The following is a 23,361-nucleotide window of genomic DNA, read 5'->3' as shown; positions in this document are numbered from 1 at the left end:
AATCTGATTTTTAAATACAAAAAAAACTAATAAATAGGAAAAAAATTAAAATACTAAATTTTTGAAAAACTAAAAACATTAAAAACTGATTTTTTTAATTATTTTAAAAAAAAAACGGAATTTTTTAATTATTTTTAAAAATTAAAAACATTAAAAACTGATTTTTTTAATTATTTTTAAAATAATTATTAAAAATCTGATTTTTAAAATAAAATAATATTAAAATAGTATGGGTGGTTGGTGGTGGCCGGCCGCCGGAGCACCACCGCCGGCCGCCGTGAAAGTTGCCGGAGGTCCGCCGGAAACCGCCGTCCGCCGCCGGAGCGCCGCCGCACCGGCCGCCGGTGGTCCGGCGTTGACCACCGGTTGACCACCGGTCCTCCACCCCTCTTTTAATTAATTATTTTATTATATAATAAAGAATTTTAAAAAATTGAAGATTGGGCCTAAATTAGCTATTGGGCCTAAATTTTCAAACCAATTCCAAACCAAATTACAAAATGTGGTTATGGTTTATAATTGGTGTTTTTTTATTGGAGTGGTGTGGTTTTTTTTTTAATTGGATTTTGCAAACTAAAATTGGATATGGATTGGTTAGTAATTTGGTTAAGGATAACCAAATTTTTTGCACACCCCTACAATTAACCAAGATATGAGTGTTTCCATTGAGCTTGCACCTTCCCGTTACCATATAAATCAGAAGCTTGGAGTCACTTTCCACTGTAAGATGTGTATACCCTTGTCTTCTCGCCATTTCCATATATGTATACATTTTCCACATTTCAGCATGAAGGTCATCACAATCTCCAATCCTTTGTGTATACCCTTTTAGCCATCGACCATATGAGTCTCGAAAAAAATCACCACAACCTGCAATGTTTATTGAATCCTTGTATGCTCCATCACTGTTAAGCTTGATCCAATCTCCATGAAGATTTTTCAACCGATGTAAATTGTTTCATGTTGAGAGTATACTCATAGTGCTCAATATCCTTGGTCATCGTAAGTATTGTTGAGAAAGTAAGTTTGTGAATACAAATAAAAAATATTTCATAAAGTGTTATGATTCACGATAATTTCCAAAATAACTAGTATATTGACTTTTGTTGTTTGAAAACCAATCCCATAAAACTCATGGAAATGGAAAAAACTGTAAAAAGTTATAAGTTATAAGCTCAAACGCTACTTGAAATAGCATCTCAAAAAAAGCTATAAGCTCGTGAGAAAAGCTTTTTACCAAACACTTTTATTTTTTTCAAACAAACTTATAAGCTAGTTCAATAAGCTAGCTTATTGGACTTACTAAACACACCCTATATGAAACTCTCTCTCTATAAGGCTTTTTAGAAAATTTGTTTGTCCCTGTAAAACTCTATACAAATTTTAAATATATTAATTATTTTTTAAAAATATATTTCTTATTAATGCTATTGATTGACCTTCAAATAATTTTAGATACATATATTACTCTTTTGAAATATATTTCTTATTAAGACTATCGATTGACCTTCGATTATAAAAACTCAATATTAAATACACTTATATACCTTAAGCAAAAGAAAAAATACACTTATATATATATATATACTACATTGTACCCAAAAAAAAAAAAAAAAACCCTTATACACAAAATGAATTTAATAATTGGTTTGCCCTTCCAATAAAACAACTCTTTATCTCATTATCTCAATAGCAAAATTCTTTATTAAGGATTCAAACCACAGCTTGATATATATATACTCTGAACTAAAGTTGACGGGACAAAAGTCTTTAAATTCTATTAGCAAATAAAAAATCTTTAAATTTATTCATATAACATGTATCCCAAAAAGCAAAGACATATATGATTTTAAACTAATATAGCAGAATGTTTGAGTAAAAAAATGATAACAAATAAATTTCATGGACAAAATGGTCTACCCAAACGAGCCCTATGACTTGGTATATTGAAGTGCCTAATCCTTCCTTCTTGTTCCACCAAATAACCTTCACAAAGAAAAGTCTTTGAAAATTTATCCTCAATTTTTCTATCAACATCATGAACAAACACATCAGTGTCACCATTTTCTCTGTTCCTAGCAATCAAACCTGCCGTGTAAATCGCACTCATCCTCCCCGGCGCACCCTCGAAGTACCCTGTTGGCGCATCCACCATGATCACATCCCATTCAATATCATAAACTTCACTTGGAAAACCTTTATGTGCTAATTCACATTTTGAAAATCTTGGGTCACTAACTTTTTTGCAATCCTCTTGTTCCATTCCACTTCTCATTAGTTCATCACTTTGATGCACTTTTGTATCATACACAACATGGTGTGATTCTAAACTCGGGAACTTTGTTTGAATTTGTTCGATCCATGATTTGTCTTCTTCGAGGAAAACGGTCCGGCCACCGTAGTTTAATGATGTCCACATTAAACTATCATGGCCTAATCCAAAAACTAAAAAGTTGCAAGGTGATTTTTTTTGAAGAATTTTGGCTGAGACTGAAATCTCTTTAATTGTTTGTTGTGGTGTGATATTTGTGGTTGCATAATGGATTAATGCACTGGCTAATGATGGAGGATTTTTTGTGCATGTTGGTGTTAAAGGGAGTGAAGGGCAATCTGGTAATTTTGTTGTTTTTTCTGTTTCTTGTGATGAAATTATTGAGAGGTCGTTGGTGTTTGAGGTAGTTGTGGGTGGTTGAGAAAATGAGAATGTTGATGATTTGAATAGCATGATGAAGAAAAAGAGAAACACTAGAGAGATTATGACTAGTTTAAGATTGCATGAGAGTTGTGTTTTGGATCTCATGTTTTTTTTGATAGAAGAAAAAAATAATCTGTGTTTGTTTTTGAATCTCAAGTGTTAAGGGTGTGGTGTAGATAGATGAAATGAGTTTGATTTTGAAGATTTTATGTGTGTTGTGAGAGAGGTGTTTGTTGGAAATTGGAGATGTGAATTTGCTTGAGAGTAAAGTGAAAGGGAATAGAATATGTGTAAGATTCAGAAGTTGATGACAAAGGATTGATGATATTGATTTTTGAGGTGTCAAATATTATTTGGATAATTGGATTGCACCAACTAAAGGAATTATTTGGTAGAGAACAGAACACCTAACATTTGGTGTTTGAATGGATTGGAGATTATGGAGGAGTCATGTCATGGTGTATAACTGTTAACTGTATATATAAAGATTAGATTAGTTGTAAAGATTTTTTATACAATAAATTAATTATAAATATGGAATTATTAAAAATGTTTTTTTTGGATACCATTATTAAAAATGTTTGACTCTAATTAAAGTTATCTTATTCAACACTTGGTTGTAATTGTTTTTCTATAAAGATCTTTTTAGTAGAGATAATCTATTTAAGACGTGTTGAACATTTATTTAAATACTTCTTTTAGCCAAAATTTGAACTTTAATTACCATGTTATAGGAGTATAGACATAGTCTTCTATGTCAAATAATTAAAAATTTGTATATTTAAAGTTTAAACTATAATATGTACCAATAGTGACACGTTGTAACGGAGGGGATGACTACAAAAGGAAGAAAAGAAGCAGGTAAGGTGCCAACCAGAAATGATTTTATTATGTGACATAATGGAAAATATATTAATTAAATATGAAGGAAACAATTTTGGCCCCATATGATTATGACCAGAAAGCTACTAAGCTTTGTTTTTTTATTGACAAGAAATTGAGATACATTATATTTGATTTGAGTGCTTATAAAATTATTATGTTTAGTTGGACATCAAGAATCAAATAATAGTAATAAAGGATTAAAGTGCATGTCTGTGATGTTCCCGTGACCTTAGCTCAGTCCGTGATATTCTCGTGAACTTAGTTTGGTAGGACATTATACTATATGTACATACCAAACACACACAAAATAGGTTGAACAGAGTTCTGCAGATGCTCATAACCAAAGTTGTGTTAATTTTCCTTCTTTTTGGCACAATACAGCCACTAAACAAGAGGTCTAACCACTCCAAATGGCAAAAAAAATCTTCCCGAATATCTAGAAAACAATGTCAAGAGAAGCTTGCTTGGTCACAACTCCAAATAAAAAGTTATTCGACTTAACCTTTTTGTATAGGAAATTATTTACAATTTTTCTATTACATGTACCTGTGATTTTGTTTATCACATAATAATACAACATTAAACAGGCTTTGTAATGACTTGAAAGCACAAAAGTTTTTCATTTGTAGAATGTGGAAATTATAAATTAGCCGATGAATAGGTTTCAAACAAATAAGGTAAGATCATCTTGTAGTCCCCAGATTGAAATCCAGTGTTGTGATCAACAAAGTAAGGAACCTGCAGAGGACAATTATCATATTCATCTTAGGGTTTAAATTGATAAATTACAACATGACCAGGAAATATTAGAAAAAGACTAGCAAGATATTCAATTATTATTCGGAACATTATTCGACATAACCGGTTATCTACTTTTTTAGCTCTTCTAAAATGAGCAGTTCACTTTACATTTGAATGTATTTTCCAATCGAATATAACCTTGCATTTTCTTTTTACTACGCCAAATTGTCCTTGAGAAAATGGTGCCTAGTTCAGTACAACTACAAATATAGTGTGATATATGGCAGCAAAACAATTCCAGAACTTCAAATTGTAGACAAATAACCAAAAGATCTAGAAGCATAGAAATTTGATTTCAATTAAACCCAGAAGCAATTTTTTTAGGATAAACTTATAAGCTAATAAAATTCTTACCTCTTTTGATCCAGAGGCCTCCAAGAGTAACTTCATTCGGCGGGATCCTTCTCCTACATTTTGAAGAATGTAAGGAAGTTCCAACTCGCATAAGGCCTCACGCACAATTCGAGCGTTCTAGAAAATTGAAATGTATAAAGTTAGAACAAAAAATATACCCAACATCAAAGTGAGAGAGAGATATTTGATTGTACATAAAGACTGCTAAATCACAAGTTCAAAACATGACAATTATAGCAAAACATTTCTGATCCTACATATTAACCCTTGTTAGAAATCAAATGCATGACTTGAGCACATTATATGAATGTCTTTTTCCATCAAGGTTGACAAGATAGATGTGTGTTTGGTTTCACGGTAGGGGGATACAAAAGTGATTTGAGACACATAAAATCGATTTTGACATGTTTCGGTGATTTGTTTAGAATTAATTTTGCCAATAGAGTTGATTTTAACTTGAAGCTAAGATTTGTAGTTTTTAACTCCAAATGTGATTTTTACTCTCAAATTTATTTTTTCACCCACTTTTACGTGAACATATCTAAACTTAACCCACTTCACATTCATTCAAAAGCAACTTTTCTCACAGCACAACTAGACAGACACAGACACAGTCCTCTGCATTTTTGCATTTCCTCCACAAATTGGAGACATAAAAGTATTATCGTACCGGGTTATTTTCGTATGAGAAAAGCTCCAGCTTTCTAGGAGGAAGGTCAACCCTAGAACGTTCCCACAATGTCATTCCTCTACCTGCTCGTAGAAGTGTAGGCATCCATCCCGTGAAAATAGTGCTGCACATGAATGGTTATTAAGCGCAAATAAGTCAAACATATATATGGATGAAAACCATGAAACATGCAGTAACGCTCAGGATAGACAGTGTTTGGTAATGGTTCATCATCTCTTTGTCACAATGTTAGAACAACAACCCAGTTCAAAAGTATAAAGATACGGAAAAAAGCACAGAGAACATACAATATTTGATCACAGAGTTCGGTCAATCGTGTCTACGTCTCTAACTTCGAAGTAGTTAGAGACAAAATACAAGCTTAGGGTTTACAAAATACAACTTGTGTTTATAAGCTAGGGATGCAGTCCTGCTCGAGTGGCCTGCCCACTTATCGGTAAATTATGAGACATTTTCAACACACAATATTCACAATCATCACTTATGTTGCCTAAGATGAGGAATATACTGCTTATGTCAAAGGCATGCTTATGTCAAAGGCATGTTACGCAACTTAGTTGAAGGCTAATATGCTTTCAAACAAATATACCAATAAATATTATAATCCCTCCTAACCTATAAATGCAGCAAATTTGTGTGGTGAATATTGAACTCAGTTTTCCTCCCCTAAAATGTTATTAATAATATTTTATGTACTCATTCAAAAAAAAAAAGATTTACATTCTATACCTCTCTAGAAGCCCCAATGATGGACTTCTACCTTCTCCATATCTCTCGAACAAGTATTTTACAATATCCCCTACAGCAAGAAACCAAGAAAATACACAAAATCATTTACAAACATAACTGACACAGGAACATAATTGGAAACTTAGGTAAGAAAATGTGGAGGGGAGAAGAAGAATAATAAGCCATTGAGATGAATGAATCGAAACTAACTAACAACTATGAATTTGGAGAAAGAATGAGAAAGCTTCCTTTCTTACCACTTTCATACATAGAAACGCCGCTATTTTGATCAATGAGAAAAGGAAACCTACAAAAACAACATAGTGACATATTTTAAACAAACAAAATATTTTTAAAGATAATGAAAACATCAAATTTATCAACGAGTAATGAATATGTTGAAAATGCAAATACGCAACAAAAATGTAATGGAAATCAACATGTAAGTTCTATTGAACTTGTTTTACCATGATCAATCAACATAATATAAAATAAATGAGCTGAGATACTTGTATGGCCAGAGAGTTAGTTAGAATGGTTATTTTTGGGTGGTTAGTGTTAAATGTAGGGAACTAGCTTAAATTGGACGAGAGGGTAAAATAGGAGACACACTGATTTGTTACAATTTGAAAACTTAGTATTAGCTTAACTATAGGAAAGGGTTCGGTTAAGTTAGATTGGCAGTATGGGATGGAACGGAATCAAAGTAGATTCCATTGTTTGATTTGTTAAAATAGGTTGAAACTTGAAATAGAATGGAACATGGTGGAGTGCATTTCATCTCATTTCATCAAGCATCCCACTTTTTACCCCCTTCAATTTGCAGGGAATGGGATGAAGCAAGTATTTTTCTCCATTCTAACATAAAATATCCAAACAATAGAGTGATAACTCCTTTATATTCCATCTCAGAGTACTCTTGGAAGAAGAGATTCTCGTTAATAAACACTGCAGAAGTATTCTTCCTCTTTTCCCTTTACCTTTTTTCTCATCTCTCAGGAAACTCAGAATTTGTTTTTGGTTCCTAACAGACTATCCTAAAAAAAACAGCTTTTGATTTACAACAATCATGAATAATACTGTAATAAAATCAGCAACACTCAATAGATAAAAAGAAACAAAAAATATCATGAAGAACAGCATACATCTCTTTGCCACCAGTTTTTCTGACCACCTCTCTGTGTCTTACAGAACCCTTAGGACAAGGATAAACCTATTGATAACACCAACAGTGTTAATATATTAGGGGAACTGATAGAAAGAAGTCACCATAAATCAATTCTCATGTCATTGATAAGTATGACATAAGACATTAAATCAAATTATCTTGAAATTCATTTGAATAGCAGCGGTCCGATAGGAGTTGGTGTACTTCAGATTGAAGGTGTGTCCAATCTCGGATATCGACACGACACTGACACGTGTGGTTACATTCAATTACTTCTATTTTCTCAAGTTATTACTGATGTGAACGTGCCAGTGCCGTGTTTGGTATCCATGTCAGAGTCAGTGTTTCATACTTGATAGCATAAGGATTAAATGTTGAAAAGCTAACACACTAGATTCAACTGTTGTAGACAAAGATCCCAAAACCATGGAGCCTGTTATGATGGCAATGAATAATAGTGCCTCAATGTGAAGACAAAACTCACTCAAAAGAACAATAAAGACATTGAATGTGGTGAATCTGCAGCTAACCTCTACAGAAAGATCTAGTTCAGTCATTGCCTCTCGTACCCTTCTACAAAATGGGCATGCCTCTGTTGACAAATAGTTTGAAAGATTTTAAATAAGGGACAATTACAAACTTTTATGATTAATAAATAACAGTAGTGAAAACCACAATAATATAAAAGGTTGAGAAAATGTTAAGTTGAATAAAGGTTTAGTTGTAGGACTGGTAAAAGAAAGAAACTTTTTGTATCAAGGTATAGCATTATCAACAGTGAGATCAAGCCTGATGCTTATGCTAAAAAACATACCAAATTCAAAAAGCTGTAAACTAAGAGGAGGATTTGAATCTATCTCTTTACTAGCTGCATTCTCAACTACGGATTTTGTTCCCCATGCAAACCTTGATGTGCTGGCCAAGGAAGATGTTGCTAGCTATCATCATGAATCATCATCACCATGAAAACTCAAAAAGATTAGTCAATTTGACAAAGCGCACAACTCTATCGCAGGGACAAAAGAACATTTTATCATATAAAAAAAGGTACTTGGTCCCTCTATTTTGGTCCCTCAATTAGATACTACACTACAATTTTGGTCCCTGTATTTTGCTTCATTCAGGATTTTTGTCCCAAATACAAGAATAACATTTTGTTTGCGAAACATTGTTGAATGAATACCTCAAGGGTAAGGGTCGGGTTGATTTGCAAAGGGTCTGAATGAATACCATTTTGTTTGAGCAAAATGGTGGGATTTGAATGAAAATGATGAATGAGAGAAAATAAAGGGACCAAAACTAAATTGAATTATTTAGTAAAAGGGTGAGGTGAGGTGAGGTGAGGTGAGGTGAGGTCACCTCTAAAGCGAAATTACGTTGTCGAGAAGGATCTCCTCCCTGGCAAGGCAGAGAGAGGCATAAGATGAGAAACATTAAGAATATAATAAATAAATGTAACATAGAGATAGTTTAGAAAAGTTACAGAGAAAAGCTTGAGCAAGGGACAGAGAAAGGAGAGAAAGGAGGTTGAAGTGGATTGTGCAGCATCTGAATTTGATTTTGCATGAATTTTGAATCTGTTATTGAGTTTGAGAGTGGGAATTATTGGGGTTATGCAGCTGATAATAGAGTACTGGTGGTGAACTGAAGAGGAGGAGTAAGAGCATTGGAACGACATCATGTTCGTTCTCCTTCCTTTTTCTTCTCAACTTACATGCGGAAGTGGCCTACACTATGTCGGATATTATTACTTTTTTTAAAATAAATAAATATAAAGGCCAAAGAGTGTTTTTTTTTAATCCACTTAATATCTTCACTCAAGTAGATTTCCTAATGTCACTGTAGACTAGACTAGTTCATAGTACAAAAGTAAAAATTCTCAACTTTTTTTTTAAGAGAAGTGGAGTGTTCGAATTTCAAAGCCGGCTCTACATGTATAATACAATGTGTCTGTCAACTAAATTAAGGAGAAAAAAAAACTCTAATTTTTTTTTTTGATAGAAAAAAAAAAAAAACTCTAATTTTAAATAGTCATTAAACTATTGAAAAAAATATATATTTTTATGATTAAACTAATAAAAAATGAATTCACAAACAAAAAGAAAAAAAAGAGTAATAAACATAAAAAAATTGAGAATAGAAAATGAAAGTGAAGAAAAGAGTTGAAGGAGGCGAAGCAGATGAGACGAGATGAGATATTGGAAGTGAAGAGTGATTCTCGATTGGAGTAGTCTCGAAAGAAAGTGGAAATGATGAGAAGAACACTATTCTCCCTCTTTCGCAGTTCCTCTTCTTCTTCTTCTTCTTCTTCGCCGTTCTCAACAACCTCTAAAGTGAACATCTTCGATCGGCAACTGAAACGCAATCAGCGTGACCGTGCCGCATGGTTAATGCCCCAAAACGATCCTTTACTTCACACCGTTGCTGATAATCTATTAGATCGCTTACAGGTAGGTATCCATCCTAACTAACTAACTATTTTTCTAATTACTACTACTTCTCAATTTCAATATCAATTTCAATTTATGATCTATTTAGGATGTTAAGAAGACTTTTCCCTCTGCTTTATGTTTGGGAGGCTCATTACAAGCCATCACTCGCTCTCTTCGCACCCGAGGTACTAACTAAATAACTAACATTCATTTCAGTAGCGTCACATTATAATATGAAAATTGATTGATTGATTGATTGCAGATGCCATACAAAAGCTTATTGTCATGGATGCATCTTATGACATGGTACAGCGTTGTCAAAATGATTACCATGCATCCAACAACCCCGATAACACCGAGACAATGTTTGTAGTTGGTGACGAAGAATTCTTGCCTATCAAAGAAAAGTGTGGGAGTTAGCTTTCTATTTAATTATATACTTTGCATTTCATATTTATTGATTTAATATTACATACATGTATCATTCCCAGCTCTGTGGATTTGGTTATTAGTTGCTTGGGGCTACACTGGACAAATGATCTGCCAGGAGCAATGATACAAGTAAACTTACTTTCTTATACAGACACACACACAGATACATCATGTTGCTTATTATAAGGCTTCATTTCTATTTCACTTTCACTGTTTCTTCTTACTATCTCAAAAACACCACTAAATCATGCTACAAATATTTCACTTATTATAATGTCATTTTTTCATCTTTCACAGTCTATGTTGGCATTGAAGCCTGATGGCCTATTTTTAGCAGCTATCCTCGGAGGAGAAACCTTAAAGTCACTGACTCTTCTTATATTTTTACACCTTTATTTCCAACACCAATATATGTCTCCACCATTTTTATAACATTTTGCTGCTATCAGGGAACTAAGAATAGCTTGTACTGTAGCACAAATGGAGCGTGAGGGAGGGATCAGTCCTCGAATTTCACCTTTAGCACAGGTATGCATTATTGCAAAACTTATTTACTTGTTAGTTAAGGTCATTAGCATGTTGAATGAATATTAATTATGTAATGGTGTTTCATTCATATAGAATAATAAGGTTCTGTTAGACCCCTGATCCATAATAATACTAATCCCCGCACTTGAAGAGTTTACATGAGGAAATCTAGTATAAGTAGAAAAATAAACCAGCTAATGATGTGTGAACAGGGGATGTTAACTAGTGAAGGTCGGTTACACAGTTATTTTGTTTGTCATTTCCATAGGTTATATAATTCTGTTCTACCATTTTCTTAGCTGATTTTTCTGAGGTTGTTATCTTACATTGGTTGAGGGGAATTTACGGGGATACCATAGTCATCTTTAGGGGGACTTTTTTGGGTGTCTAGTAGAAACCGATGCGCTTAATTAGCTCCGGGGATTGATGTGTCAAATTTCTGTCAAAATATCATTTCTCATAAGTTTGTTTGTCACATATCTGCCGTGGTAACATTAGTCTTTCTAGCATACCTCTTTATGATCTTTTGGTTAATTTGGCTAGATTTAACTTTAATGCTTTATAAACAAGAGTTTATTTCTTACAAGTAAAAAAGTGAAGCTGGAACTGAAAACACCTTTTGTCCCATTAGGTTCGAGATGCTGGGAATCTTTTGACTAGGGCAGGATTCAACCTTCCAGGTGTGGATGTTGACGAGTATACAGTTAAATATGAAAGTGGTAAGGTTTTCCACTTGGTTCTGAAATTGAAATATTCTAAATGCATGGCATAAATTAATCAAGTTGTGAGTTCTCCTTAAACATTGGCTACTGAGATTCTTTCTTAGTTGATGTCCAAATACGAAGTTAATAAAGGCAATGTTTATTGCTAACTAAAATGGGCGTATAGTAAATAAAGGTGGCTTTATAATAAGTTATAATAACATTCATTCAAGTTGTTACATGTTCTTTATAATGTACGCGTCTTCAATAACCTTCTTACTCTTGTGATTCATTTTTGTACCGGTTGTTCTTAAGTGGTTCATTTTTGTAATGGTTGTTCTTATCTCTCTTTAGTACAGCCCTTGAGCTTATAGAACATCTTCGTGCAATGGGTGAAACAAATGCACTTTCCCAAATGAACACGGTAAAGTTTTTTTCTTCTTTCTTTTTTCTATTGCAATGGGTGCAATAGATGTTAAATAGAATTTCATTTTATCAAATGGGGAACCTTGGATGTTGTTTCATCTCATCTTGAAAAAAAGTTGTGCATAAATGAAATAGATGCTGAAGAGGGACACAGCCTTAGCAACAGCAGCTATTTATGATTCAATGTTTGCTTCAGAAGATGGCACTGTACCTGCAACCTTCCAGGTAATCAAAATAGAAGTACAAGGAAATAATTCTTGGTCCATGCTCAAACTTCACATGTTTATGTTCGTCAGTTTCGTGCATATTTTACTTCATAATATGGTTATATAGCTATGTCCTCTTTTACATGTAGTTACAATTTTCTTCTTGAACCCGTTGATATAATAATGTACTACTAATTATGATCAATATGGTCATTATTATGTTTAAATAGGTTATATACATGACGGGGTGGAAGGAACATTCTTCTCAACAGAAACCAAAACGAAGAGGATCTGCTACTGTTTCTTTCAAGGATATTCAGACTCAGTTTGGCAACCAGAGTTAACTTTTTTTTTCCTTTCATTTTATTCTCACCTGTGGCATTTAAGTTTTAATTTATGTATCAAGGCCATTAACATTAAAAGCATATGACTTTCACTTTGAGCCATTCAACACTAGGTTTCTGAGGTTCGAAATCATAATGTACTACTAATGATAAACGATACGATCATTATTGACGGGTTGGGAGGAACATTTGTCTCAATAAAAAGCGAAACGAAGAGGACCAGCTACTGTTTCATTCAAGGATATTCAAATGCAATTTGGAAACCAAAGTTGATTTCTTCCTTTCACTTAATTCTCATTAGTGCTATGTTTAATTTATGTATCAAGATCATTAAATCCACGAGTACTCTTCATTAGGATTGGTTAAATAGCTCAAGTAGCTGAGTTGGGACATCTGAACTGAATGAATTTGAGAAGGAGGTCTATGGTTCAAATCTTGGATAGTAACAACCAGGTCTATGAGTTTTGTTGAATTTAAATGAAAATATATAGCTTATACAAGCCGTCAAAAAAGTTACTAGCTTATACAAAAATCCATATTATTAGAATATTTAATTTTGTTTTGGCTCATCTAACTCTTTTTAGGCATAGAACATCTAATTGTAAAATGTTTCTTTTGATACACATAATTAATATTTTCTCTACATAAAATTTGTTTGGGATACACTACCATCCAATTTTTTAGACAAACAACAACTTAACTCATATTATTAATCAATAAGTACTCAATACAAGGAATAAACTCAATAATAGGATGATTAGTCCAATAAATGACAGTCCTTACAAGAGTATGGACAATTATATTTGTTTGACGCCTAATAAACTTCACCTCAAAGCTACAATGTAAAGACAAATTAAAAATAATGCTAGAAACAATATTGCTAAACTCGGAAGGACCTCTAGAGTTGGAATAAATTGAGTCTACTAGAACTTGTGAATCACTTTCAAAAATCACATTCTCCCATTCCATGTTGTCTCATCCCACCTACCCACTTTCTCACCACACCCCTGAAAATTCCATTTTTGCCCCTGGTAAAAAAATTCGGAATGCGTTTTCCGAATTTTTTTTGCCTTCAAAAACAACTTCGGAATGTGTTTTCCGAATTTTTTCCAAATTTGAACTAAAAAAATTCGGAAAACGCATTCCGAATTTTTTGACCAAGGGCAAAAATGGAATTTCCAGGGGTGTGGTGAGAAAGTGGGTAGTGGGATGAGAAATTTTCATGTTGGCCAACCGGATTTCTTTAAGTAACGCGATAGACTCGCCTTCAATAGTTGACGTATTCACTTTCTTCCAACTTGTTTGTGCCATCACAAAATTACCATATTATTATTTGTAACATGACGCCCAAAGGAAGTGATACCCTCTTGTGCATGAAACCCGCATCCAAGTTACATTTGAGTCATCCATGATTAGGCTTCTCCTATCCTGAACTAATTTGATGCTAAACCGTTTCATTTCGCCTCTGCTGCACCTGGTTCAGACCGTGCCACTGCTGCCAGGAATTAAATGCTTGCAATCTAGCAATATTTGAGTTAATTCTATTACCATTCCATACCAGATCATTGGTTGCTAGCATGCTAAATCTGCTACACCTACAATGCGACCTGCTACCTCTCTACACTCAATTCTGCATATATCCAGAAAAAATTCTGCTACATTATCAAACTTGTTCAGCCTTGGCATCAACACACGCACCAGGCCTGCATTGGACCAACACCCGCGGACTGTTTCACAAGCAATAAACGTATGCCAATCATCTTCAACACCTGACTTGCACACATGGAAGCTCGTTGAACAAGTAACATGATGCTGTAACAACTTCACTCTCTAAAAACATGCCACAACAGATTTTTCGCTAAACATAATTCCAATCTCCATCAACGTGAAATTTGTCACTAAGTATAATCTAACTCATAATCTCCATCAACGTGCAAGGACTCACCATTCAGTTTAAATCATTGCAAAAGGTTATAGTGAGTTAAGAATGTTATTACTTATTTGAGACTTGCACCATACATACAAATATACAATAACTATGCGCTCTCCTAATTATTTAAGTATGTAATCATTACTAATATTTTAGTACAAATGAGTTTATTAATTGAGTGAATGAAAATTTAAAAAGAGAAAATATTTTTGAATATAAAAAATGGGGACATCATATGGTGTCCTTTGTTTTTTTGGTGTATTGGCGAAATTTGAATAAGTTGTATGAGAAATAGAAATATACGGTGTGACATACAACGTCTAAAAAACTAGTTGTTCAAATAGTATAACTCATTTACAAAACATAATGAAATATCAAATTGATAAAAGAGAACTTTGAACTGAACCAATTGTGAAAAAACTCGCATTGCTTGACTTGGTTTACAAGCAAGCATGAAATGAATATCTCCGTTACAAAATTGAAAGCAAATACAACGTTAATATGTCTTTCCTAGCCAACCTTACTCTCCCCATAACTAGCATAACACATTAACACCCTAACCTTAATCTCAACCATAGTTAGCATAACATTTGCTAAGCCAACATAGAATCCTTGGATTAATAATTTACAAATCTCATTAATCACTAGGCAGCTAAAATTTCTGCCGAACATACTAGAAACTAAAAAACAAAACTAGTAAGTTCTATAGTCTGATGTTCTAGTGATTAAAAAGAATACTTAGAACATCAATCAATCAATTAATTAACCTTCTAATTATCATCGTGAATAAAACTTGTAAGTTTGTGCAGAAACAATAATTGTTCGTATTCCTCCAACCGGTGCAACAACTGCTATTGTAACGCCAATGGCTATACAAGTCTGTAGTAATAAAAAAAAAACAAAGAGTAAATAACTTAGATACATTATTAATTATTTGCTATGAACATTAAACTTATGTATGAATAAGTTCAACGAAAAATGTACTTACCACCGATGCAATCCAATGAAAGCTACACATCTTTGGTTTTTTGGCATAAAGCCATAAGACACAAGGTATCTGCATCAAGTATTTCAAATTTAGTTAGTAAAAAGACAACTAATACATGAAAATATATATATATATTTCAAGACATGTTTAATATAATAATGAATATTAATTCTTACAATATATGATGTTGCTGAAAATGCTAGTCCTCCAAAAAATCCTAACAATCCTCCAAAAAATGGGAAGGTTACGGCAAGGAATCCAACCACAGCTATAAAGAAATGAAAATTTTATATTAAATTTATTTCCAATAACATATATGTGAAAATTATAATTGATGTTTAACTATTACATCAAATGGTAACTAAAAATGTTATTTACTTTACACAATGATCTTACCCACATAGATGCTTCGTGCAACGAGACGAAGCATACTTGAGGGGTTGAATTTAAACTTTTGCACCAAACAAGACTCTATCGTATCAAAAACCGGCATTGCAAAAACCTTGAACATAAAGGAAAAATTGTTGGTATCAGTTCATTTATCATTCATTGAAATTTATGGAAATACCACAATTTTATCAAGACTTGTTGAAAAGAGAATGTTAATTAGAATCAGGTACCTGATAACTTCCAAGAACATGTAAGAAAACCATAAAGTTAGCAACAGCAATAACCCATTCAGGACGTTCGAGTGAGATGAGTACATCATCTTCTACCAAATCACCAAATGCCCAATAACCAGATATGGCAACGGTAAGATAGCAAAGTATAACTATGGTGTATGCAACAACCACACCTCTCCACATTGGTATCTTGGAAGGTTTTTCTTCCGTAGAGGGTAATGTAGCTTGAATCTCTAGAACCACACTATGTCCAGCAAAGGCAAAAGCTATTGTTCCAAGTGCATTAAAAACATCGAAAGTTTTCCCAGCAGTAGTATGCGATCGAACGCCATAGTGAGTTGGATGATGTTCGATTCCCTTTGCAATTGATGTCGCACATGCCACCACTGAGTAACTGCAAGCCATCACAATATCTTAGTCTTATTATAATCTCAAAGGGCATGCATACATTACATAGTATAAACCGTGGTCACTAGGTACGTACCAGACAGACATGAATGCGGCAAGCAAAGAGATTCCTTTCAAAGTATTGAAGTTAGGAATTTGTGAAAGGAGTAACTGTATAAAAACAAAGAAGACAATATAATATGTTTGTCTGATTTCATCAAATATTTTTGCAGGTATTATTTCACAGAACTTCTTCAGTGATTTTCCACCGGTGACAGAGTACACAATGGTTGAAGCAACCTGAACAATTAGTTGTTGTATCATTATAATCCAATATCCAACTTTTCCTTTTAATACATGTTCTCCTAAATCAAAGTATCGATCAAATCTCTTCCCTGGAACCAATTCATGCATTTGCACTAGTTGCCACAGTGAGTAAAATGTCACTAGCCATGACACTAAAATCACTGAAATACCTGGAATCCTATACAAATAATATATCCATCAAAATAATATTTAATTAGTATGCATTAATGTTTCAAATCAAATTATTTACATTACATCTAGCTAACTATGAAGCAAGCAGTAATGACATTGATAGATAGTAGTCGGATGAAATAAAAGTAATTGAATGCAATCATGTGGGTCATTGTTGTCGGACACTAGACATGTCTTTGATATGATGTGTCAGTGTTAGTGCTACATTGCTAATTATAGCTCTATAGCATCTACACTTGTGATTGAATCAAAAGTGTGTCCAACAATGACATTGACACATGTGACAACATTTAATTAATTCATCTTCTCATTATTATAGGTGTTGTCGGCTAATTAATGTTTCCAACACTTGTGATCGAAAGCATGTCTGACATGTATTAATAATATGGACACGTGTGATTACATTCAATTGTATAGCCACTTAATGAATGAAGTGATGAAATGAAATGAATTAAGATATAAAAATACCATCCAAGCTGTGATAAAGCATATGGTAAACTTAGGACACCAGCACCAACCATAGCAGTGACATTGTGAAAGGTTGAATACCACCATTTTGCTTTCCTAGATGCACTAACTGGCAACCAATTTTCCAAATTTTGTTGATTATTATTATTATTATTCGCTGCACCACCCTCTCTTTCAACATCTTGTTGAACATTCTGATTAACATTAGCATTGCCACCACTCATCTCCTGAATTATTAATCAATACAACAACAACAACAACAACAACAAATTAATCACATATATCACTGTATAACTGAACCAAGAGAAATAATATTAATAATAATGATTTTGAGATTACCACAATTATTATCGTAATAATGAATTAATTAGTGATACTGTTCTAAGAGTTTTGCAGCTAGTAGGATTGTTGTGGATGAATATATAAAGTAGGGTGTTGAATTAGTCGTATGAGGTATGAGAAAATGAAGGGGAATATTATGGCCAAGTGTAAACCATATGAGTGAGTGAGTGAAGTAAGTGACTAAGGTGTGTGTGGATCGAGTAATAATAGGATCACACTCTAACTATGTGTTCGTGTTCAACACACACAATTAAAACATGTCTAATGCCTATACATCCAACAAAATAGGGATATATTGTTGAATAATTCATTCAAATACCTCTTCTAATTTATTTATTTTCTTCTTCTTTCGTCACTTCTTTTTTGTATACATATCTTCTTTCTTCTTTTTAATATATATTGAAGATGATATCTTCTTTAGTCGCTTTTTTGCGAATACATAAGTCTATCGATTTTTATTCGATATTTGACATTATTTTATGAAAAATGTTAATTAGTGTCTCTGAAGCATTGGTTAAGATACTAAATAACTTAGAAGACTTGAAATTTGTGTGATCTACTTTTTAAAAGTATAAAAAATATTTTTTTTCAATGCAAAACTTACTCCTTTTAGTTTTCTTTTTCTTAACTTGTGTCCGAGGACACTAGTTAGCATGACCTTTATTTTTTTAAAATTTTTTTGGTACATAAAGGGTGCAAAGCCCCAAACATGACCTTTATTTTATATTAAAAAATTATAAATTTGGCTGAGTTTTGCAAAAGAATAATGCTTATTGATACGAAGCATATCAACAAACGAAATACGCGAATCAATATTAAAACCAAAGGCACAGCATGATTTCCGCTATTGAAGGAGATTATATAATTTGATTTATCTCATGCTTGACACGTATACATTCTAGCTTTTCTTGTAAATTTTCATCGTACCATATAGCAGTACTGGACAACGTTGTTTGTATGTCTCCAGATAAAATTTGACAGAAAATGTAGCGAAGCCTTACAAATAGATATAACCAAAATCAGGAGTACAAGATAGATACCGCCCTACCGCTAGCTTACGGTTACGGTCAAGTCCAATAGAAATTGTTGTGACGCCCTATCCTTCAAGCCAATTTGTTGCATTTTTAAACTCCAAGCTTCCGCCTGGTTGTGGAACTCCGAGAAGGGAAACCAAGATGAAAGGAAAAGTGTGGCTACAGTAAAACACCATTTCAAAGTTTCTCATTCCGCCGCTTCCAAATGCTCGACAAAGCCATAGCAAAACTGAGAACATGTGATCTTGTGAGCTTTTCTAACTAACAGTTTAAAGAATAGCTAGTTTAGGTTAGTTTATTCACACCTAAAACACAACACAATAGCCTATCTATAATAAAACACTTGAAACTAGGAGTTGTAAACTTGTAGTACTGAAGAAACACTTCCAAGGGGTTAGCCTGTAATTTACTCTAAGGTAAAATATACATTTCTCATCATGCCAAATAAACTACATGTTTCCACTATCAGTCTTAAAAAGTTTACTCAAAAAATTGTAGAACCTGGCCTATCTACATCAGGGACTGCACAGGACTGACTGACTATAGATAACTGAAAATATCAAATTTTAGCTTTTGTAAGTGTTGGGGTCAACTTGAAGCTGACATCACCATAAGGCTCCTCTTGTTTTACATCAATAAGATCATGAGTCTTTAACACCTGTAATGCAACATCAAATAAAACTGCCACATCAATCATAAAACAAAAATTTGCATTTCACAAAAAAATTAATCAAAGAGTGTAGCAATGTAAATATATAGCTGTTCACAAGAATGGTTTCTTTTGAAGACACTATTGTAAACCAGATCAGAACCATAATTCAACATGCCACAAATATTATAATTCTTTGGACATAAATGAAGTCCATTTCAATGGATAGAAACGTCATGAAACTCACCGAAACTTCAAAGAACATCCGGGCAAGACCCATTTGGGTTGGTGCATTGGTATTGGCTTGGAACCTGGGAGTGTGCTCCTCTTGAGGTCTGAGGTTCGATTCTCTCTGGTGCCAATTTGGGTGGGCTAATTTAGCTTCTTCAAAAAATTGGCTCATCAGATGCATTAACAATAATCTCAGGTGCATTGGTTATTGGCTCATCAGCGACATGGTTTTCTTCAGAGATGAGATGACCAAGTGGGGTTTTGAATGTATATATTCCCTTTTGTGTATGTTTATAAGTTCCTTGCATGTCCCTGAATAAGAAGCCACAAGTTTCAAATAAAAATTCATAAATGTAGTAAGTACAAAATCTGTAAATTAAAGATAATGAACAGCCAACCTGTAAATAAAGGTTGGTCAAAAACATCCTCCAATCGTTTGCACTTCAATTCCCATGAATCAAAAGTATATAGGTAGTAACATCCTTTCTCTTATGCAGTATCTTGCGTGTATCATTAAGGGTTTCCCTCATAAAACTATAGAGGCATCCAAACATGAGTAACAAGCATGGAAAAACCAGACATTTCTAAAAATAACTATATGTTGTAAGCCATGAAACTGATGAAAGCAGTTGAATCAAACAATTAAAAATTTACCTATTTGGTAACACTATGGGATCATCAAAGAATTGTTTTCTCTTCCTTCCTCTTTGATGCCTTTGATCCTGTACCTGATCCTGTCATCCCTGCTCCATTTGAGGGGTATGAATAGGCCTAAATTCAACAGAACCACACTCAAAAGTTGGTCTAGAATCATGCCCTACAATTGAGTGTGAAAAATCAGTTTTAAATTCTAGGATTCATATGTAAATGTAAGAGACAAATAAGTGCTGACCACCACAAACTGGTGCATCTGAGGCACCATCTTGAGTAGAAACTGGAGTTTGTGGTCCAGCTGGTTGTGTTGGTGAGGTTTCAACAGTTTGATCTTTTTCATTCACAGTTTGGTTGAAATCCATATTGGGTTCAGTCTCATTAAACCCAAGGTCTGGTAAGTTTCCAATAGTATCATAATCGTTGGAGGGATTACGAAGTTCTTCCACTGGCATTGTCTCTTTTATAATAGGATCCTGAAAGATACGTAGGTTATCATCACCAGTATGATTGGTAGTATGTGACTCTCTGCGGAAACTTGGACCACCGTCTTGAACATCCACTATGTTTGTCGATGGAGATTGGGAAATAATACTATAAGAACAAACAATGTATTATTCTATTGGTTCATAAGTGAAAATATAGAAGAAAAAAAAAAGCAACTAAACACCAAAACCAACAAAGCTTACACTTCCTCCATTGGTGTTGCCTCAGAATCTGGTAGCTGTTGTGCGTTCAAATAACCAAATGTTTCATCCTAAAAAAACCAAAAACAAGTAGATGAAATAAATTTGTAACTCAAGAAAAAATTATTCCAGTTATTAAAAGCATAAGTTAAATATAGATAAAAAAGAATGAAAAGGGAAGAAAAAACATGCACCTCATCGAAACATAGTCATATAATTATCCTGTACAATAGGATTTTGATCTGCAAATGAAGTAGCATTAAAATATTTTTAACTTTCTAGTATTACTTCAAAAGCACATAACTAAAATTATGGATCTATTTAAATAACCTGGAAGTGCAATATCTTCTTGACTCCTTGTGTGAACATCCTCATACCTAAGACACACACATCCAATTATATATCAGTTGTATATAGATTTTGGTAATAATTTGAAAAGATAAAGCACACTCTACCCGTCAGTATCTATTTCATAGTCCACAGTGAGCAAATCAAGGTCAAAAGTGGCCAGCATGGTGATAGAATGAACAGGTGCTTGCCCCGCATCCTCAGGTAAAGTATGATTTAAAACAGAAGGAAATACTTTGTACAAAACAGTACGAACAGCATTGCAATCGTTAAGAAGATAATCAACTTCTTTTTGAATAAATACGAACAACACCTAGGAGTAGGTGAGCTGACATTCTCAATGCAATCGGAACCCCAGGATCCATTATATGTTCTGAATGAAACATTCAAAATCAATTATTGGTCACAACAACAATAAAAACAACAATATTAACAAACTTTTTAAAGAGCAAAACCTCTATACACTTAAAAAAAAGTAAGACTTCACACTATTTTATTGAGCTCGCTGATAATATTTTGCAACTATGTGTAAGACTTCTAAAACCTACTTTTCAACTTGACCACATCTCCTCAAGTTTCGACACGCATATTATTCAAACATTAACACTCAAGTTTTACCAAGGTTCTCAACAGTCATTAACACAGCACAAGAGTAACCAACACACTCAAACATTCTTTTTGTTTCCGATCAATAAAAATTAAATTTTTGTATGGAAAATTTAAACCCGCTGGAATAAGTAACATTGTCCCTCAAACAATCTCAATAGAAAAAAATAAATTTTGCGAGTAACATTGTTTCTAAAGGAATTATGTGTTCTGAAAGAAACTCTTAAGCAAGGTTGTCAGATCGAGTTTTTACCTCAACTCGTTTTGTCTATGTAAACTCGACACGTAAAATCGTACGAGTTTAACAAAAATTAAAATAATATTAAAATTATTATGTACATGACATATATACTAAGATTAATAATTAACCACTACAATAACAGCAATATAAAAACAAAGTTCTCTAAATCCAAGTTTAGAACAACAAAATAAAACTATCATGCAATCAAAGAAACTGTGAACCACCAAAATTCAATAAATAAATTTCAAATTCAAGGAATTACCAACTTGAATGATTTCCAAGGTTATCAATTGTCTTAAACACCCCCATTCCCAACCCACTCAAAGAATCTTTTTGTTTTCAATAAAAAATAATATTAACAAAATTTATGTAATATTTAAACCCAGTAGAATGAGTAACATTGTCCCTCAAAGAATATCAACCGAAAACCCAGGTGGGATTTTGATAAAAAATGCAAACTTTAAAACTTTGAGATAAAACAAAAGATTTTTTTCTTCAAATAATCTCAAACCCAGATGGAATTTTGTAACCAAAAAAAAACCCAGATGGAATTTTGAGAAAAATACAAACTTTCCTTTCTTTTTTTTTTTTAAGAAAAGGGGACTTACCAACTGTGGAAGGAATGTGAGTAGAAGCATACTGAGATTTCTTGAGTCTGTGTTGAAGATGAGCAGCGATCCAAACTGTTGAGAGTGGTCTTTTTGGCGCCAAAAATGACTTAGAATAAAACTTTTTTTTTTTCCTTTTTCTTGAATATGTGTTGAAGATGATTTTCAGATCAGACTGAAGAAGAAGAATTGGGATCAGGTGCATTCGAATTTTCACTGCAGTTACTTGATAGCCGTCCGATCACGATCGGATTGTTTAAACAAATACAGTAAAAAATACAGTTGTTAAATCATGATCGTCCGATCTTGATCGGACGACCATAAAGTGACCGACTGCATGACTGCACGAAATCCGTATCCCTTCTGGTACCTCAAATTTTGTCTAGCACAACTTTTGATGCCTACTTTTAATTAAATCTTGTTTATTTTCATATTTTTTTATAATATTATAAGAATAATAATCTCTCCCAAAAAACTTAGTATTTTTTTAACATAGAGTAAATTATTTATGAATTTTTAAGTGCAAAAAAAATATTTATGAATTTTTAGAAACAAAATTGTCATCCCTAATCTAACCCACTAGTGTTTAATGTTGATTTTTGCTAAAAATAATTCGATCAATTCTAAAATATCATATTATTTTAATAAAATAAAAAAAATTCCAAAGATTTTAATGTTG

At 33.2% G+C, this 23,361-nt stretch overlaps 4 protein-coding genes and 1 long non-coding RNA gene across 7 annotated transcripts; 1 reads left to right on the top strand and 4 right to left on the bottom strand.

Annotated features, from left to right (window-relative positions):
- Positions 1 to 1,775: 1,775 nt before the first annotated feature.
- LOC123918724 (glucuronoxylan 4-O-methyltransferase 3-like) lies at positions 1,776 to 3,151 on the bottom strand. Its single transcript, XM_045970854.1, has one exon. It carries the CDS (start codon positions 2,798 to 2,800, stop codon positions 1,901 to 1,903), a length of 900 nt encoding a protein of 299 aa, XP_045826810.1. The 5' UTR covers positions 2,801 to 3,151; the 3' UTR covers positions 1,776 to 1,900.
- An 893-nt stretch (positions 3,152 to 4,044) lies between these two features.
- LOC123917430 lies at positions 4,045 to 9,069 on the bottom strand. The gene is made up of 10 exons (XM_045969135.1): positions 8,807 to 9,069; positions 8,683 to 8,721; positions 8,138 to 8,261; positions 7,854 to 7,915; positions 7,301 to 7,368; positions 6,413 to 6,462; positions 6,156 to 6,225; positions 5,406 to 5,529; positions 4,736 to 4,852; positions 4,045 to 4,318 (listed from the first exon to the last, which is right to left on the bottom strand). The coding sequence occupies exons 1-10, from the start codon at positions 9,002 to 9,004 to the stop codon at positions 4,220 to 4,222; spliced, it is 951 nt and encodes a 316-aa protein (XP_045825091.1). The 5' UTR covers positions 9,005 to 9,069; the 3' UTR covers positions 4,045 to 4,219.
- A 364-nt stretch (positions 9,070 to 9,433) lies between these two features.
- LOC123916540 (putative methyltransferase At1g22800, mitochondrial) lies at positions 9,434 to 12,660 on the top strand. The gene is made up of 10 exons (XM_045968013.1): positions 9,434 to 9,773; positions 9,862 to 9,940; positions 10,018 to 10,162; positions 10,247 to 10,316; positions 10,485 to 10,549; positions 10,637 to 10,715; positions 11,347 to 11,434; positions 11,776 to 11,840; positions 11,978 to 12,067; positions 12,279 to 12,660. The coding sequence occupies exons 1-10, from the start codon at positions 9,573 to 9,575 to the stop codon at positions 12,390 to 12,392; spliced, it is 996 nt and encodes a 331-aa protein (XP_045823969.1). The 5' UTR covers positions 9,434 to 9,572; the 3' UTR covers positions 12,393 to 12,660.
- Positions 12,661 to 14,839: 2,179 nt separating this feature from the next.
- On the bottom strand, positions 14,840 to 17,697 carry LOC123917459 (lysine histidine transporter-like 5). Of its 2 annotated transcripts, XM_045969184.1 has the most exons (8): positions 17,626 to 17,697; positions 17,287 to 17,513; positions 16,418 to 16,804; positions 15,931 to 16,327; positions 15,707 to 15,812; positions 15,487 to 15,578; positions 15,311 to 15,379; positions 14,840 to 15,201 (listed from the first exon to the last, which is right to left on the bottom strand). In XM_045969184.1, the coding sequence occupies exons 2-8, from the start codon at positions 17,508 to 17,510 to the stop codon at positions 15,100 to 15,102; spliced, it is 1,377 nt and encodes a 458-aa protein (XP_045825140.1). In that variant the 5' UTR covers positions 17,511 to 17,513; positions 17,626 to 17,697; the 3' UTR covers positions 14,840 to 15,099. The 2 variants fall into 2 exon arrangements, with proteins under 2 accessions (XP_045825140.1, XP_045825141.1); XM_045969185.1 differs by lacking the exon at positions 17,626 to 17,697 and having other exon boundaries at positions 17,287 to 17,518.
- A 959-nt stretch (positions 17,698 to 18,656) lies between these two features.
- LOC123916489 lies at positions 18,657 to 22,870 on the bottom strand. Of its 2 annotated transcripts, none has more exons than XR_006812155.1 (10): positions 22,683 to 22,870; positions 21,335 to 21,600; positions 21,210 to 21,256; positions 21,074 to 21,121; positions 20,883 to 20,950; positions 20,435 to 20,787; positions 20,197 to 20,359; positions 19,941 to 20,076; positions 19,559 to 19,854; positions 18,657 to 19,320 (listed from the first exon to the last, which is right to left on the bottom strand). It is a non-coding gene; the product is annotated as an uncharacterized LOC123916489 (long non-coding RNA). The 2 variants fall into 2 exon arrangements; XR_006812156.1 differs by having other exon boundaries at positions 20,197 to 20,313.
- Positions 22,871 to 23,361: the final 491 nt, after the last annotated feature.

Source organism: Trifolium pratense, linkage group LG3 (genome assembly GCF_020283565.1).
Source record: "Trifolium pratense cultivar HEN17-A07 linkage group LG3, ARS_RC_1.1, whole genome shotgun sequence".
In the NCBI taxonomy this organism is placed as follows: Eukaryota; Viridiplantae; Streptophyta; class Magnoliopsida; order Fabales; family Fabaceae; genus Trifolium; species Trifolium pratense.
The sequence above is the reverse complement of the archived record's forward strand: the minus strand, read 5'-3'. Positions and strand labels throughout refer to the sequence as shown.

Coding starts and splice junctions, on each gene's coding strand:
- LOC123918724 (XM_045970854.1), bottom strand. CDS start 2,800: ATGAGATCCAAAACACAACTCTCATGCAATCTTAAACTAGTCATAATC.
- LOC123917430 (XM_045969135.1), bottom strand. CDS start 9,004: ATGATGTCGTTCCAATGCTCTTACTCCTCCTCTTCAGTTCACCACCAG. Junction 7,369..7,853: donor AACTAGATCTTTCTGTAGAG/GTTAGCTGCAGA, acceptor TGTTATCAATAG/GTTTATCCTTGTCCTAAGGG. Junction 6,226..6,412: donor CGTTTCTATGTATGAAAGTG/GTAAGAAAGGAA, acceptor TTCTTGCTGTAG/GGGATATTGTAAAATACTTG.
- LOC123916540 (XM_045968013.1), top strand. CDS start 9,573: ATGATGAGAAGAACACTATTCTCCCTCTTTCGCAGTTCCTCTTCTTCT. Junction 11,841..11,977: donor CACTTTCCCAAATGAACACG/GTAAAGTTTTTT, acceptor TAAATGAAATAG/ATGCTGAAGAGGGACACAGC. Junction 12,068..12,278: donor CTGTACCTGCAACCTTCCAG/GTAATCAAAATA, acceptor ATGTTTAAATAG/GTTATATACATGACGGGGTG.
- LOC123917459 (XM_045969184.1), bottom strand. CDS start 17,510: ATGAGTGGTGGCAATGCTAATGTTAATCAGAATGTTCAACAAGATGTT. Junction 16,805..17,286: donor GCTTTATCACAGCTTGGATG/GTATTTTTATAT, acceptor TTATTTGTATAG/GATTCCAGGTATTTCAGTGA. Junction 15,380..15,486: donor TTTCAGCAACATCATATATT/GTAAGAATTAAT, acceptor TACTTGATGCAG/ATACCTTGTGTCTTATGGCT.